The 13903-nt window shown below is 48.7% G+C and overlaps 1 protein-coding gene across 2 annotated transcripts in view; it reads left to right on the forward strand.

Moving 5' to 3' along the window:
- Positions 1-7871: 7871 nt before the first annotated feature.
- SLC6A11 (solute carrier family 6 member 11) overlaps positions 7872-13903 on the forward strand; it is a 123253-nt gene continuing 117221 nt past the window's right edge. The window contains exons 1-3 of one of the 2 annotated variants that reach the window (XM_086368504.1): positions 7872-8373; positions 11256-11390; positions 11512-11652. In XM_086368504.1, the coding sequence (XP_086224630.1) occupies positions 8124-8373; positions 11256-11390; positions 11512-11652 (526 nt within the window). In that variant the 5' untranslated portion in view covers positions 7872-8123. The remainder of the gene's footprint in view (positions 8374-11255; positions 11391-11511; positions 11653-13903) is intronic. The other variant, XM_086368505.1, reaches the window with a different exon arrangement.

The following is a 13903-nucleotide window of genomic DNA, read 5'->3' on the forward strand; positions in this document are numbered from 1 at the left end:
TGCCTACACTGTTACTTCTGCGTGGCACAGCCTCCTCCCCTTTGCCTACCTGAATACCTGCTCATACTTCAAGGGCTTGGTGCAAATGACACCTCCTCCCTGAAGCCTTATCCAGTTCCCTAGGATGAGGACACTCTTCCCCCTGTGCTCCCATAGGACCTCATTTCCACCTCTATTTGAGCACCCACCACACTGGATTATGTTTGTTAACTTGCTGAAAGGCCCATATCACATCTGAGCCATCACTAGTACCCAGTACCCTGCTTAGCACACAGCAGACTGTGGAGGCAACTGCTGGCTCTTTCTGGGATGAGGAAATTAGGGCACCAGGAAAATTTCTTTAAAAGTTCCCCATTGATTTTTTTTTTTTTTTGGTTATGGATAACAAAAAACCAAGGTGGTGTAGAGAACATTGCCTGGGGATTACTGTTAACAGAGACATGGACCCAGAGAGCTATGATTTGGGGCTGGATGTATCATTGATAGTCACCCAGTTCCTAGCTTATGCTCCTTACTGGAAATATCTGAGCAACCTTGATGTATATCTGTAAGGCACTGTATATCTGGAGCCCACAGGGAGTGCAGCCATCTCCCAGCTGTGTAACCTAGGGTCGGGTTGCCATGTGTCATAACAGGGTCAGGGCTACCACGTTGCACAATTCCTGAGTGACGATGTGAATGGTGCCGCTGGGGCTGAGCACACACAGCCTGTTGGCTGGATGTGGTCATTCTGTAAGCCCCACACATAGGTAAACACAAAGGTCTTGACATGTCACTGGCTTCAGACGTCTGAGCCAGGACATCAGGGAGATGAGATATAGGGAAGCTCAGAAGTGAGGAACCACGAGTGTTCACAACACAGAGGCCACTGAGCTCCAGAAGGCCTGTGGCTCAAAGTCCAAGTGTAAAATCAGGGTTTGGAAACTTGGAAAGACTCTCCTCCAGAAACGGCCCAGATGGAGCTGTTCCTCCCAGGTTCACATCCAGGATGTAGTGGTTAAATCTGGAGCTACTGATCTCAGGCCCAGATAAGGAAGAGGACAAGGACTTCTTCCTTTGTTCTCTCCTTTTTCTGCTTAGATCAAACAGGGAAAGGCAAAGTTCATGTGGGTGAAATCACTGGCTGGAAGAGGACTGTGGTCAGACCTGGCAGGTCAAAGAGTAAGTCAGAGAAAGAACTGAGGTTCAATTCTCGTTCCACTGGATGAGGGGCTCAACCTCTCTGAGCTTCAGTTTTGTTATCTGTAAATGGAAATATTATATTATTCCTCCTCCAGAGTGGTGTTGTACAACATAACAGAGAAGGAGTATACAAGGTACCAAGTGCAGCCTGTGAAAAGCGTGTCAGTCAGGGACTTCCTTGGTGGCCCCGTGGCTAAGAATCCACCTGCCAGTGCAGGGCACATGGGTTCAATCCCTGGTCCAAGGAAGATCCCAAGTGCCTTGGAGCAACTGAGTCTATGTGCCACAACTACTGCAGCCCACATGCCCTAGAGCTGCTGCTCCTCAACAAGAGAAGCCACCACAATGAGGAGCCTGTGCACTGCAACCAGAGAGTAGCCCCTGCTCGCCACGACTAGACAAAGCTCTCCCGAAGCAACAAAGACCCAGTGCAGCCAAAAACACAAAATTTTTAAAAGTGTATCAGCCCCTTGTGTAACAAGGCCCCTTGTCTCCTTCTGGGGTAGGGGCTGTGAGGACAGCAGCCATGTGGGGAGTGCTCTTCTCACAATAATGTCAGCAGATAAGTGGGCACAGCCAACTGTGTAGAACAGTCAATCCACTGCTTGGCCACTGTGAATCACATGGGTGAGCCCAAAGTCAAGGCAAGGAGAAGGACAGTCTGCGCCTTATGGGACCATCGCAAGAATGAGGATATGAACACAACTACGGGGGAGTGAAGAGACAGGACCAATCATTCAATCTACTACAGTATACAGACAGATTTGTCATCTACTGGTGCTCATTCATGCAAACATTTCAGTGGAAAATCAGGTAGTTCTTTTAGTATTTCCTTCCTATAAAAGACAGCTGTCCAAGATATCGTGGCAGGAGATAAGTAGATGGAGTGAAGACTTAACAGAGATTACTAGTGGTTAAGGAGAGGGACGCACTACCAGCAAGGCTCCCCTGTCCTTCCACCTAAATTCTGGTGTTACCAGTAAAGACCTTGCCTGAAGCCAACACTGAGGGCTTGCAGGGGAAAACGTTTCTACAGGGACCTGCCTGGGGGCATGCCGTAGGTCTGATGTGTAAGGGTTGCAAAACAAAGCCTCATTCTGGAAGCTTCAGTCATCAGGGAGCCCCAAGAGTTCAGAAGGTGGAGAAAGAATTTTAGAATTTGTGAAGAAGGTGAGCATTAATATGGTCTTGAGCAAATGAGCTGCTCATCCCTAAGGCATAAAGGGGGGTATTAAAGAATGGGAAGGACCTGAACAAATGTGTATAAGCCTCACTCAAATCAGTGGCTCAAAACAACAGGCTTTGACTATTACGGCTTTTAAGTCAGGAGGCAGCCTGGGCTGGGTTTGCTCATCCTTCTGTGGGTCACTGCAGACTCTGCTTCAGTTCGGTTTTGTCTGGGGGCACCTCAGCTGGGGAGGTTCTGCTCTGTATCTTGTTTTCCTCCTGGACCAGCAGACTGACCTGGAAAATAGTTTTGAAGAAGCAGGTGAACAGAAAGACAGTCCGCCGAGGCTTGGAACTCATACATCCATCACTGGATTGTAGACTTATTAGAAAAATGTAAGCTGATCAGAAAAAGGATGGTGGTAATAATGATGAATTGATGCTTTCCAATTGTGGTGCTGGAGAAGACTCTTGAGAGTCCCTTGGACTGCAAGATCAAACTAGTCAATTCTAAAGGAAATCAACCCTGAATATTGTTTGAAAAGATGTTGCTGAGGCTGAAGCTCCAATACTTTGGGCACCTGATGCAAAAAGCCAACTCATTGGAAGAGACCCTGATGTTGGGAAAGACTGAAGGCAAAAGGAGAAGGCGGAGGCAGGGGATGAGATGGTTAGATAGCATCACCAACTCAACAGACATGAGTTTGAGCAAACTCTGGGAGATAGTGAAGGACCTGGGAGCCTGGTGTGCTGCAGCCCATGGCGTCGCAAAAAATTGGACATGACTTAGTGACTGAACAAGAACAACAATTGGGCAAGGTGTTTCCAGAAAACTGTGTTCTCTGTGCCTCCCATAGTTGGGGAATCCCATCCCCTAAGTTCCCTGCCATGTCCCTGCCACAGGCCGGTCCAGCTTCCACCTGAACACTCTGGCTCTGAGGAGCTCACCACCCCCTGGAACAGACTATTCAGACCGGACAACTTGCAGGAAGCTCCTTCCGGAACACAGTGCCTTTTTGCTTCCTGTCTTTGATCCTGGTCCTGCCATGCAGGTTTTCGGTCTGGCAGTCATTCACACGGTTGAGGACCGTGCTCGAGTCCCTGAGTGAGCCAGCGGTGGCACACCCGGACAAAGGTGAGCAGGACCATCACCCCACCCAGGGGTGCTGAGCTCCACCCACTGGGAGATTTACCTGACACCGCTCCTTCCTCGTCCTCCATATCCAGTCCCAGGCTAAGCCCACTGCGTTTCACCTCTCCCCAACTCCTCCGCCCTGCCATCTCACTCTACTCCACCTTCTTCTGTTCTTCTCCACTGTCACCTCCCTCCTCTAAGCTGCCATCCTCTCCTCTGACCAGGATCACTGCAGTAGCTTCTTCACTGTCTCCACCCTGCCCAGTAGGCCACTTCTCACCCTGCAGCAACAGTAGTCTCATTATAACACAAAACTGCTCATACTGCCCACTGCTAAAGCTTTCCCCACTCTGCGCTCCAGCCTCAGCCCTGGGGATCATTTATCAGGACCCTCACATCCCTCCTCACTGCTCTTGTCCCTTCAGGCTCTGGCTCACCTGTCACCTGCCCAGACCTCCTTGACGAGGTCGGACCTCTCAGTTGCAAGGTCTCCTAGCGCCAAAGACCTTTCCTTCGTGGTGCATACCACCGACTTTCCATTCACTGCTGTGACTACTGACTAGCAGCTGCCTCCTCCCATAACAGCGGGTGGTACGCTGGCTGGGTAGGGTGGGTAGGACTGATTGATAGTGTCTGTAGCATCTGCAGTGCAGACTTCCGTGGTGTAAATACAACCACCATGACAGATTTCAAGCTACCAACAATTGTAGCTTGCAAAAACCCTGAAAATGTCATCATCAGCTTCCCCCAGGTGGTCTGAGGGGGTCTCTAGCATTCCCCTGGGGCAGGCCTTGTATCTGCCCCCCACAAGACCAATACAGTATCTGAAAAACAGCTCAGGGACCATTAAGTATTTGGTGAATGAATGAATGAACAATGCTGAAGTTTAAATAAGCCTTCAGGACAGTAATTGCTGATTCTAGAAGATAAAAGACTTCTAATGCTTGCCTCAGGAATGGAACTTCCCAGGTGGTACGGTGGTAAAGAATCTGCCTGCCAATGCAGGAGACGCAGGTTCAATCCCTGGGTCAGCAAGATCCCCTGGAGGAGGAAATGGCAACCCACTCCAGTATTCTTGCCTGGGAAATCCCATGGACAGAGGAGCTTGGTGGTCTGCAGTCCATGGGATCACAAAGAGTCAGACATGACTGAGCACGCACATACATACACACACCCCTCCAAGAAAAGAGTAGGGAGTCATGGCATTTCTGTTCTCTGAAGACTATTTTTACATTTATTTAACAAAATGTCTACATCAGGCACAGATTCCCAGTGCTTTTCAAATGCTAACCCATTCATTTCTCATAGCAATTAAAAGGCAGATATGTCTAGTATTCTCATTTTACAGATAAGGAAACTGAAGCTTAGAGTAATTTGCCTAGGTGGTGGAGCCGGGCTTTGAACACAGTTTGAAGGTAGAACCCATGTTCCTAACGACTATGCTATGCTGCATCAGGACCAGCTCTGGAAATGAGACATGCCTCGTATCCCCATCTCTGCTCCAACCTAAGGACATCCAGCCCATGGATATGGTGTGCGCTCATCAGGTCACTGAACCTACACAAAGAAATAACCTAATAGAAAAGGTCCAGAGTTGAGGCTGTGAAACGATAAGGGAAATGTGGGCTCTTCCGGATAAAGACAGAGGAAAAAGAGGAAGGCTTTTCAAGAGCCATGAAATAATCATGGAGACGGACTTTAAATATTTATTTACTGAATTCTAGCAAGAAGACCCTGACCTGGTTAACTTTCATGAAGGGAAATGCTAAAACTTGAGAGGTGAATTTGGAACATCAGGATTTGTACAGTGTTCTCCGCATACAGTCTTGCTTCATCTTGAAGACCACCATGGAAGATGAGGATAATCAGCTCATGTTAATGAACTGGAAACATCAAAGCTCAGAAGTTAGGGGAGGTAGCCAATGCCACAGAACCCATCAGCAGAACTGAGCCCGGGTTCCCCACCCCCTCGTGCTGCTAGTTTATGTTACTTCCTAAGCAGGTCTTGTAAATCCATAGCTGCTCAGAGGAAGTCAATTCCTGTAGCTAACTATGCTGATGGGCTGTACAAAGTGAAAATGTAATTAGCTTTAAAGGAAGTTTACATAGATTCTGGGGTATAGCCTAATATTGCAATAACAAAATCCAGGAATATATCTCTAATTTTAGATGTAGCTGTTCACTTAACAAATGAACTCCTAGGTGCTTATTATGTGTAGGGACCATCAAGGTCAAAGACAATCTTGACTGCTTATTCTGTATGCAGCACTGAGGATCACTGCAAAGAAAATGAAAATGCTGATGCAGAGTTTTTAGCATGGGAGAAGATGGAATCAATCTAGAAGGAAAGTCTGGGACAATCAGATTGTGGGCATAATTCAAAATGCTAGGGTCAGGGATTTGATTTTATCCTGTAGGAAAAGAAGGACCAATGAAGGAATGAATGACAAAGGAATGACATCACCACCACCATCATCCTGATCACAATTAAAAAAAAAAAATACTATTCACAGAGCACCAACTGTGCTCAAGACAATTAATTATCCCTCAAACTCAGCCCATGAGGTCATAACTGATATTAATCACACATTACAGAGGAGAACCCCGAGGCAGAGGTAATACAGCTTATAAGGGGCAGAGCCTGGATCTACCTGAGTCCATTTCACTCTCATCCTAAACACTCCACAGGATCTCTGCTTTTGAGTATATGCAGGACAGCACCTGGGAGTGGAGGTTTGGGAGCTATCAGCGTTTAGTTGGATGGCTAATGTATTGAGAAAGACCTAATTTCTTTGGGAGGAGGACCAGAGAAAGAGAGGAGGACCAGAGAAGCGGAAAGAGAAACAGTTTAAAAAAAAAAAAAAAAGGCAGGCAGTGCCAAGGAAACCATGCAGGTAGAAATTTTAAGAAGGAAAGACAGGTATAATGGTGCTGAAAGCTACCTAGAGATCAGGCAGGATGAGGAGGGACAAGGAACTGTAGGATCTGTCAACTTAAGAGGGCTTCCGGGACTTCACAGACAGCATTTTCAGGGGAGTGGCGGGGGTGGACGCCAGATTGCTGTGGGCTGAGGAATGAGTGGGAGGTGAAGACAGGGCAGGCAGCATGTAAACTTACTCTTTCAAGAAATATGATAGTGAGGGGGAGGGTAGGGAGGAAGCCTGAAAGGGGAAGATGGTAGCTGGAAGCATTTTCTGTGGGAGATAGAGGTGGGGAGAGACTCAAGCAGTTGTACACCATAATGAAGGAGAAGCTGAGGCCACGAGACAGGGAGGCTCTTCTCCAAAGCCCCAGAGAGAGCTCCAAGGGATGGATGGAGGGCTAAGTGGGTGGTGTTACAGACAGCTCACGTGGCTGGACTTCTTCAGGGCTGTGAAATCACAGAGCGAGGGTCTGACTATCTCTGTGGCCCCTTACAAACCTTACCTCCTTTTGCTTTTTTTCTTCCTTCCTCTGGCCTTTCCTTCTTCTCTCCACAAATACTTAGCGAGCACCTACTATGTGCAGGCTCTTGTATTAGGTTCTATGCCTTTTATAATAAACAAGGTAGGGTACATCACCCTCTCAGTTAAGTGGAAAGACAGATATTAAACAAGATGATACATAACCATATGTGACTACATAGTGTAGGATAATGTTCATAAAGCACTTCCAATACTTATAAGCATTTTCGTATTAACTCCACACACACATTTGTAACAAAAGCACTATTTGCAATATTGGTATTCCTATTTGCAAACCAGGAAACTGAGGCACAGAAATGTCAGATGACTTCTTCACACGACTAAAAAGACTAAGATAGATGGCGGTTCAAATTAGATTTGCCCATTTCCACAGGCAAATCTAACTGCCACACTGTCCTGAGTCACTGTGTTTAGAACGGTGGGCGCCAGGATGGACAAGATCTGGAGGCGTCACTAGCCTAGGGGAGCTCACAGTCTGAGCGCTGGGAAGAAAGTTCCTTTTCTTTCCCAGAAGTTCATTTTCTCCCTTCTTCCACATTGTGGTCCCTGCCAACATTACTAGCACCACCTGGGCGCACACGTTCCAACAAACGCAAAAGCTCCAGTCCTGCCCCACCCACTAGATCAGGGTCTGCAGTTTAACACAACACGCAGGCGCTCAGACTGCAGAAGCCTGTTCTACAGCCGCTCCTCTTATTAGAGGTGAGAAACTGAGACCCAGAAATTCGGAGATCACAGAGTGGTGAAACTTCAGGGCTTGGTGTCTAGAGCCCAGCCTAGGCCTGAATGCACGCTTCCACTCTTTTAAAGAGGCCAGTGGGTAGGACCCGGGGAGGGAGGGGGCGCGCGCAAGGTGCTCGGCGCGCGCAAGGTGCTCGGCGCGCGCAAGGTGCTCGGCGCGCGCAAGGTGCTCGGCGCGCGCAAGGTGCTCGGCGCGCGCAAGGTGCTCGCGGGCTCCCGGGCCCGGCCTAGCCGGGCTGAGGCGACGCGGGCGCCCGGCGGGGCCCGGCCGCCGCGTCCCCGTCCCCGTCCCCGCGCTGGCCCGGCCCGGCCCGGCCCCTCAGCTCCACCCCCTGCCTCCCCCTCCCGCCCGCTCGCGCCTCCTGAAAAGCCAGCCCGCCCGGGGCGGCGGCGCAGAGCCGGGCCCGGCGCACGAGGAGGCAGCCAGCGCGGCCATGACGGCGGAGAAGGCGCTGCCTCTGGGCAACGGGAAGGCTGCCGAGGAGGCGCGGGAGTCTGAGGTGCTGAGTGGCGGCGGCGGCGGCGGCGGGGGCGCGGTGTCCGCGCGCGACAAGCGCGACAAGGCGGTCCACGAGCGCGGCCACTGGAATAACAAGGTGGAGTTCGTGCTGAGCGTGGCGGGGGAGATCATCGGGCTGGGCAACGTGTGGCGCTTCCCTTACCTGTGCTACAAGAACGGCGGAGGTGAGGCGGCGCGCGCGCGGCCCTGAGGAGGACGGGGTGGGAGAAGCCGGCCCTGTGGGGGCGGGGAGCCGGGCCCCCTCCCGCGCCTGCGTGTGGCGGGACCCCGGTCTCGCGGGGACGCCGGCCGGCCGCCCGGCCCGGGGCCACCTGGCGCGAGCTCGGTGCGCATGCCCGCGCCCCCCGCTTCGCACCTGAGCGCGCCACCTGCTAGCACGCGGGCACTCGTCCGCCGGGTGTGTGTTCTGTCCCCGGGGGCGTGAGGTGTAGACCGAGGCCGGGAGCCCTTGGCGGGAGTTCGGGGGCAGGAGGCAGTCCCTTGGAGCCTCAGCTTTCCTGACTGGAAACGCGCGTGAAGGAAAGGGGACTTCGGTCATCCGAGCAGCTTCGGGGTTCTGAGGGCTTCCCGAAATGCCAGCCTCTGGACTCAACTTACCTCATCTCGTTTCACAGTCGTCTTTGTAGGTAGGGGTATATACCCCGTTTTTCAGGGCAGGAAACTGAGGGACAGAGAAGTCGCCCACTCCCCAAGGGGTAAAGGTGGGGTTCCGACACCAAAGGCCTGGTTTAAAAAGTGAGATTGGACGCACAACTGGGAGAACTTTTTTAGGTGAGGACCGTTGCCGTTTGGTTTCCCTTCCTTTCATTTGCCCCTAGGACCCTTTCTAGGACTGTCTGGTGGGAAGATGGGCACCGAACAGCTTCTTTGGTCTCAGAACAGTTAGCAACAGTATTGACTTGCTCCTTAGAAGGTGCTTAGAGCTTGCCGGGGTCAGGGAAACGAAGGTGACCAGAGAGTCGTTTCTAGTGACAGCATGTCCGAGGCTGCGTGGTGGAGACGGAGCAGTTAAGTCCTCAGATCTCCCAGCTCCAAGAAGGGCGTGGCGGGGGTGGGCGGGGGGGCTCCAGACCTGAGGAGCCCCCACCTGTCATATCAACAGGACAGCTGGCAGGGCCATGGCAAGGGACCCTGTGAAACCTCGAGGGGCACAGTTTCTGCAGAGAAAAGCCCGTGTCTGTGTTTTCCTCCTTCTCTTTGCTGGGTCCCTTCAGCGGATCCCCAGAGCCCAGCAAAGGTGGCTCAGAGGTTTGGCAGGGACCACACTGTCGGGCTTTACGGGGCAGGACTTCCTGTGCGGGCAGCTGCAGGGAGAGAGAAGGGGACTGCTTGGCCAGGGCCCTTTTCTTTGGAGACATTCATCCTGAAGGCACAGGCTGCTCCAAGCCTGCTCTGCACTGGTAATGAAGTGGCCGCCGGTGTCGGTGGCTTGGCACCGGGAGAGAGGGAGTGGCCTCAGAGACCCGGAACGTGCCCTGAGCCCTCAGCTGGGAACCTGCCTCTCCTCTTTGCACGTTCAGCCTGTGTAAGCTGCTGTGTCTGCTTAGATGCCTGTGGAAACCCTTTAGGATCGTCCCAGGCAAGAGTTGTTTAAACCTCTCCCTTTTGTTTTTTTTAAGCAGGAAATTGTTATACCAAAACCAGAAACGCATTCTTAAAATCAGAACATTGTATAAGCTGCATTAATTACAAACTCTCAGATTTTTTTTAAAAAAGGTTGTAGTGAGTACAGTTTAAAAATGAGTCATTTTTTTTTTTTTTACTCTAACTCGACAAGAATCTCCGCTGGGTGTACAGCTATCCTGGTTTAATTATCTTAAGGATTACTACCTTTGTGAGTAGAGAGGCCACAAGGCTTTCAGAAAGTGTCATTTTATTTTAAATTACAGCATGTTAGGGAAACTTCTGTGGTTTGTCTTAATCACTTAGATTCAGCAAACATACCCTTTTATCTTCTTTCAGGCACTTTTTGCTTTCTAATATAGTTGGGGTATCTGCTTATCAACTGTTTAACTTTCTTAAAAAAAAAATCTACACAGTTCTAGTCTTAAGTTGCAACAATACTTTAGTATTTCTTTCCCAATGTGAAACTTTGTAAAAATAGAAAAGCTAAGACCCTTTCACAACCTGGCAAATATTGTCCTATTACCAGGATTGATCAAAATCATTGCTGTTAATCCTGGGTTAAAGGGACTTCATTTAGCAAAAAGCAATTTCAGTGAAAGCCTTCATTCGCAAGATCAGATGGCGGGGAATAGCTTGTGTTTTCAGGCTTTGTTATTAGACAGGAGAGAGAGAATGAGGGATTTGGGAAAATCCCTTTCTGCTTGTAATGGCTCATGTTCACCTCAGTTATTTAATTTGTTTCACAGAAAGGCCCAGGCGGTGGGTATTGTGTTTCAAAACAGGAGCGCTAAAGCTTACGGTGGTCTTTTCTCCAGGCTGATTCAAAGCCAGCTCTCTGGCTGTATTCTTGCTATGAACTCCTCGTATCTCAGCTCCATACCTGGGGCTCACGTACAGGGACCTGTTACTGCTCATTGTATATCTCCTTGAGAATGCCTATCTTTATAAAGATTTTTTGCAGGTTACTTCCAAAGTAAAAAGAAGAGGCCCCCTCCCCTGGCCAGTTGAGGTTACTTTGTAATATAAAAGGAGGATGCAGCAGCATTCAGGGAGGGAATAGATTTGACTTGTGCTGGAGGGTCGAATGCGTAAATGAAAGAGTCAAGCATATTACACAGTTTCTTAAACTTTATCATCTTAACTGTACAACCATTCTGTGAGATAAGTGGTGCAGTTCTTACGTATTAAAGCCTTATTTTACAGGTGAAGAAGTTGAGGCTGGAAGATGTGACATGGACTTACTCAAGGGAGTAGGTGGCAGAGAGTCCAAACCCAGGCTCCCATTGTCTGACTCTGGTCCTCATAGCAGGAACTTGAACTCAAGCTCAGAGCATATGCTGTCTTGCCTCTAACAGGTTATTCAAGGGCTGAAGTGGCGGAGGCAACTTTAACTTCATTCCTTTCCTTTGCATCTTTGCAGGGGCATTCCTGATTCCCTATGTGGTGTTTTTTATATGCTGTGGGATTCCTGTTTTTTTCCTGGAAACAGCTCTGGGACAGTTTACGAGTGAAGGTGGCATTACATGTTGGAGGAAAGTGTGCCCTTTATTTGAAGGTACGTGCTGAGTTAATCAGAAAATAAAAGAATGCCTGGGTATTGTCAGGCTGTGAAGAGCAGCTTTTTTTTAACAAGTTGGAGAGGGACTCAGATCACTGCCTTTTCTTTGTTCTTTCAGGCATTGGTTATGCAACGCAGGTGATTGAGGCCCATCTAAACGTGTACTACATTATCATCCTGGCATGGGCCATTTTCTACCTGAGCAACTGCTTCGCCACTGAGCTCCCCTGGGCCACCTGTGGGCACGAGTGGAACACAGGTATGGCCTCCCTGGAGGCTGTCTCTGCTGGTCTTACTGGGCGAGCTGGGATTGGTGGTGTGTCACGTGTCTTGCTGTGAGTTCAGATTCCACTGAAGCTGGGGGTCATTTCTGTACCTGGTCTGCATACTCGCATGAACTGAGCACTAGCCCAGGGACTGGCACAAGGAGAAGAACTGTGGCTTTCTTACCTTGCTTTGCCAAATATAGAGGCTGCGTCCTTTGAGCACACAGTAAGGATGCAAGTATAAAGTGCTAAACTGAGATCCAGGGGTTCAGGCTGCGATTCCAGCCCTGTCTCTGAGTGTCAGATTTTCCTCTGTAAAATGAAGGGGTTAGACTAGATCAGGGGTTGCAGACAGGAGGGCTGTCAGCCAATTAGGCTTTAAATCAGTGACCAGCCCATTTCAAAAATGTATTTGTTGTATTTGTATTTTCAAAAGTTGAAAAATCAGAAGGCTGGGGATGAAAATCCAGATTCCCAGCTTCTCTTGAAAAGCTAAAAAGATCTGGCAACAGCAGAGCCACATTCCCACAATCATACTTGGCAGCAGTGGCTGCAGCTGAGAAACGGCTGTTGTCTGTGGGTGAAGCATCTGTCCTCAAGCTGGCCACAGTCCCCACCCAGCTCATATGGCTCATTTATTCTACCTGTCCACCCCAGGTAGACACTTGAATTCACCACCCGCCTCCTTGCTTCAATGGGTAACTTTTGAGATTACTTTGGATTCTAATATACTGTTTACTTATCAATTTGTCAACCTGTCAGGACTGAGTCTTACAATCTAGGGAAGACAAATACTTCTAAACCCCTATGTATGGAGACTGCTCTGTACAGACATCACTAATCGACTGTAGAACTCTTTCCTTTTGAATCTAGTTTTGGCCTTCGAGCTCTGCTCAGTACTGCTGTAGACAGTCACTGCCTTTACATACCTGCTCTAATCTATTCACCATCTATGTTGTAACCTTTGGTTAGGTTGTCCCTATAAGTGGCCAGTCATCCTGAAAGCTGAGATACAGTAGACAGGTCAGGATGTTGGTCACTGGCAGAAGGAACAGCAGTCATTAGACCAAGAAAATGCTGTGAACTAGTTTTTATCCCTGCAAAACTTTACCTTGTTTCCCAACCCAGCACATTTTTTGAGGGGGTTGCAGGGAGTCTCATTTTCTCTCCCTGGTTCTTAACCTTTCTTTGCCCAGGAGCATAATCAAGATGTTTATCAAACTAAAATTCAAGGACATATTCTTGGAGGCCTACAAGTTGTCCATGATAAATTAATTGTGCAAATTTATTTTGAGGGTACTCTAAAAATAGGTGCATGTTCTAATCATCTGTACATTCACCTTATAAATGAGGATGGTTGGGGATCTCAATGCCTGACTTTGTCCACCTTGACAATTTAAGATGCATTCTTGGTGAATAGGATGGATGATGGTGGCCAAGGGAAAAAGAGATTTAATTCATAAATGGTCGTTGATACTAAGTCCAGGCAAAAATGCAAACTTAGGAACAAAGGTTCTGCAAACGCATGACCAGAGAAAAATGGAGATAGAACTGAATCTCAACTAGCACATGGAAAAATAAGCAAGTTTAGCTCCATAGACCTTGCCTCCTACCTGTCAGGTCCATTTTCCGGTTGGGAAGTCAATTTAATCTCACAAGATGGCATTATCGTGCATACCCGTTTTATGCTATCAATTTGAATTGTGTTGGTTCAGTAGGATAGTTGGTGTTTAACTTGTAAAATCTGGCTTTGTAGTTGTCTGAATACGTGAATCACAAAGGCTTTATAACTCATTGCTTATTTGTAAAGGATTAAATATTATTTTAATAAAAATGCCTTGTCAACTTTGGTTGTCCGAGAAATTTTTTTACTCTAGAAAAAAAAGTTGAGAGATACTGTATTAGAGAATCTGATTAAAGCCAAGGGCTCCTTGCTCTAGAAAAAGGCACAAGGGCACATTCAGGTATTTTGCTTATAACTTTAGGTTCCCAGACTTCTCTTAGGACTGACTGTGGACCCCACAGACCATCTCCTTTCCTGGTGTGGTTAGCACTTGTCCAGAGAAGTGGGAAGGGAGCAGACACTTGGGGGCTTTCCCCCAGTGGGCTGCAAAGCTTTCTTCCACTGGTTTGCACTCCCCTTTCTCTGAAGGCATGGCAACACTTGTAGTGTGTAAAGTATCATGTACAGGAGGGCTTCACGCTCCAGCGATTATAGACGTAGTTGGAGGGTTTGTGCATACA

This window comes from Bos grunniens, chromosome 22 (assembly GCF_055505025.1).
Source record: "Bos grunniens cultivar Pamir isolate PY7600 chromosome 22, Bosgru_T2T1.0, whole genome shotgun sequence".
NCBI lineage: Eukaryota > Metazoa > Chordata > Mammalia > Artiodactyla > Bovidae > Bos > Bos grunniens.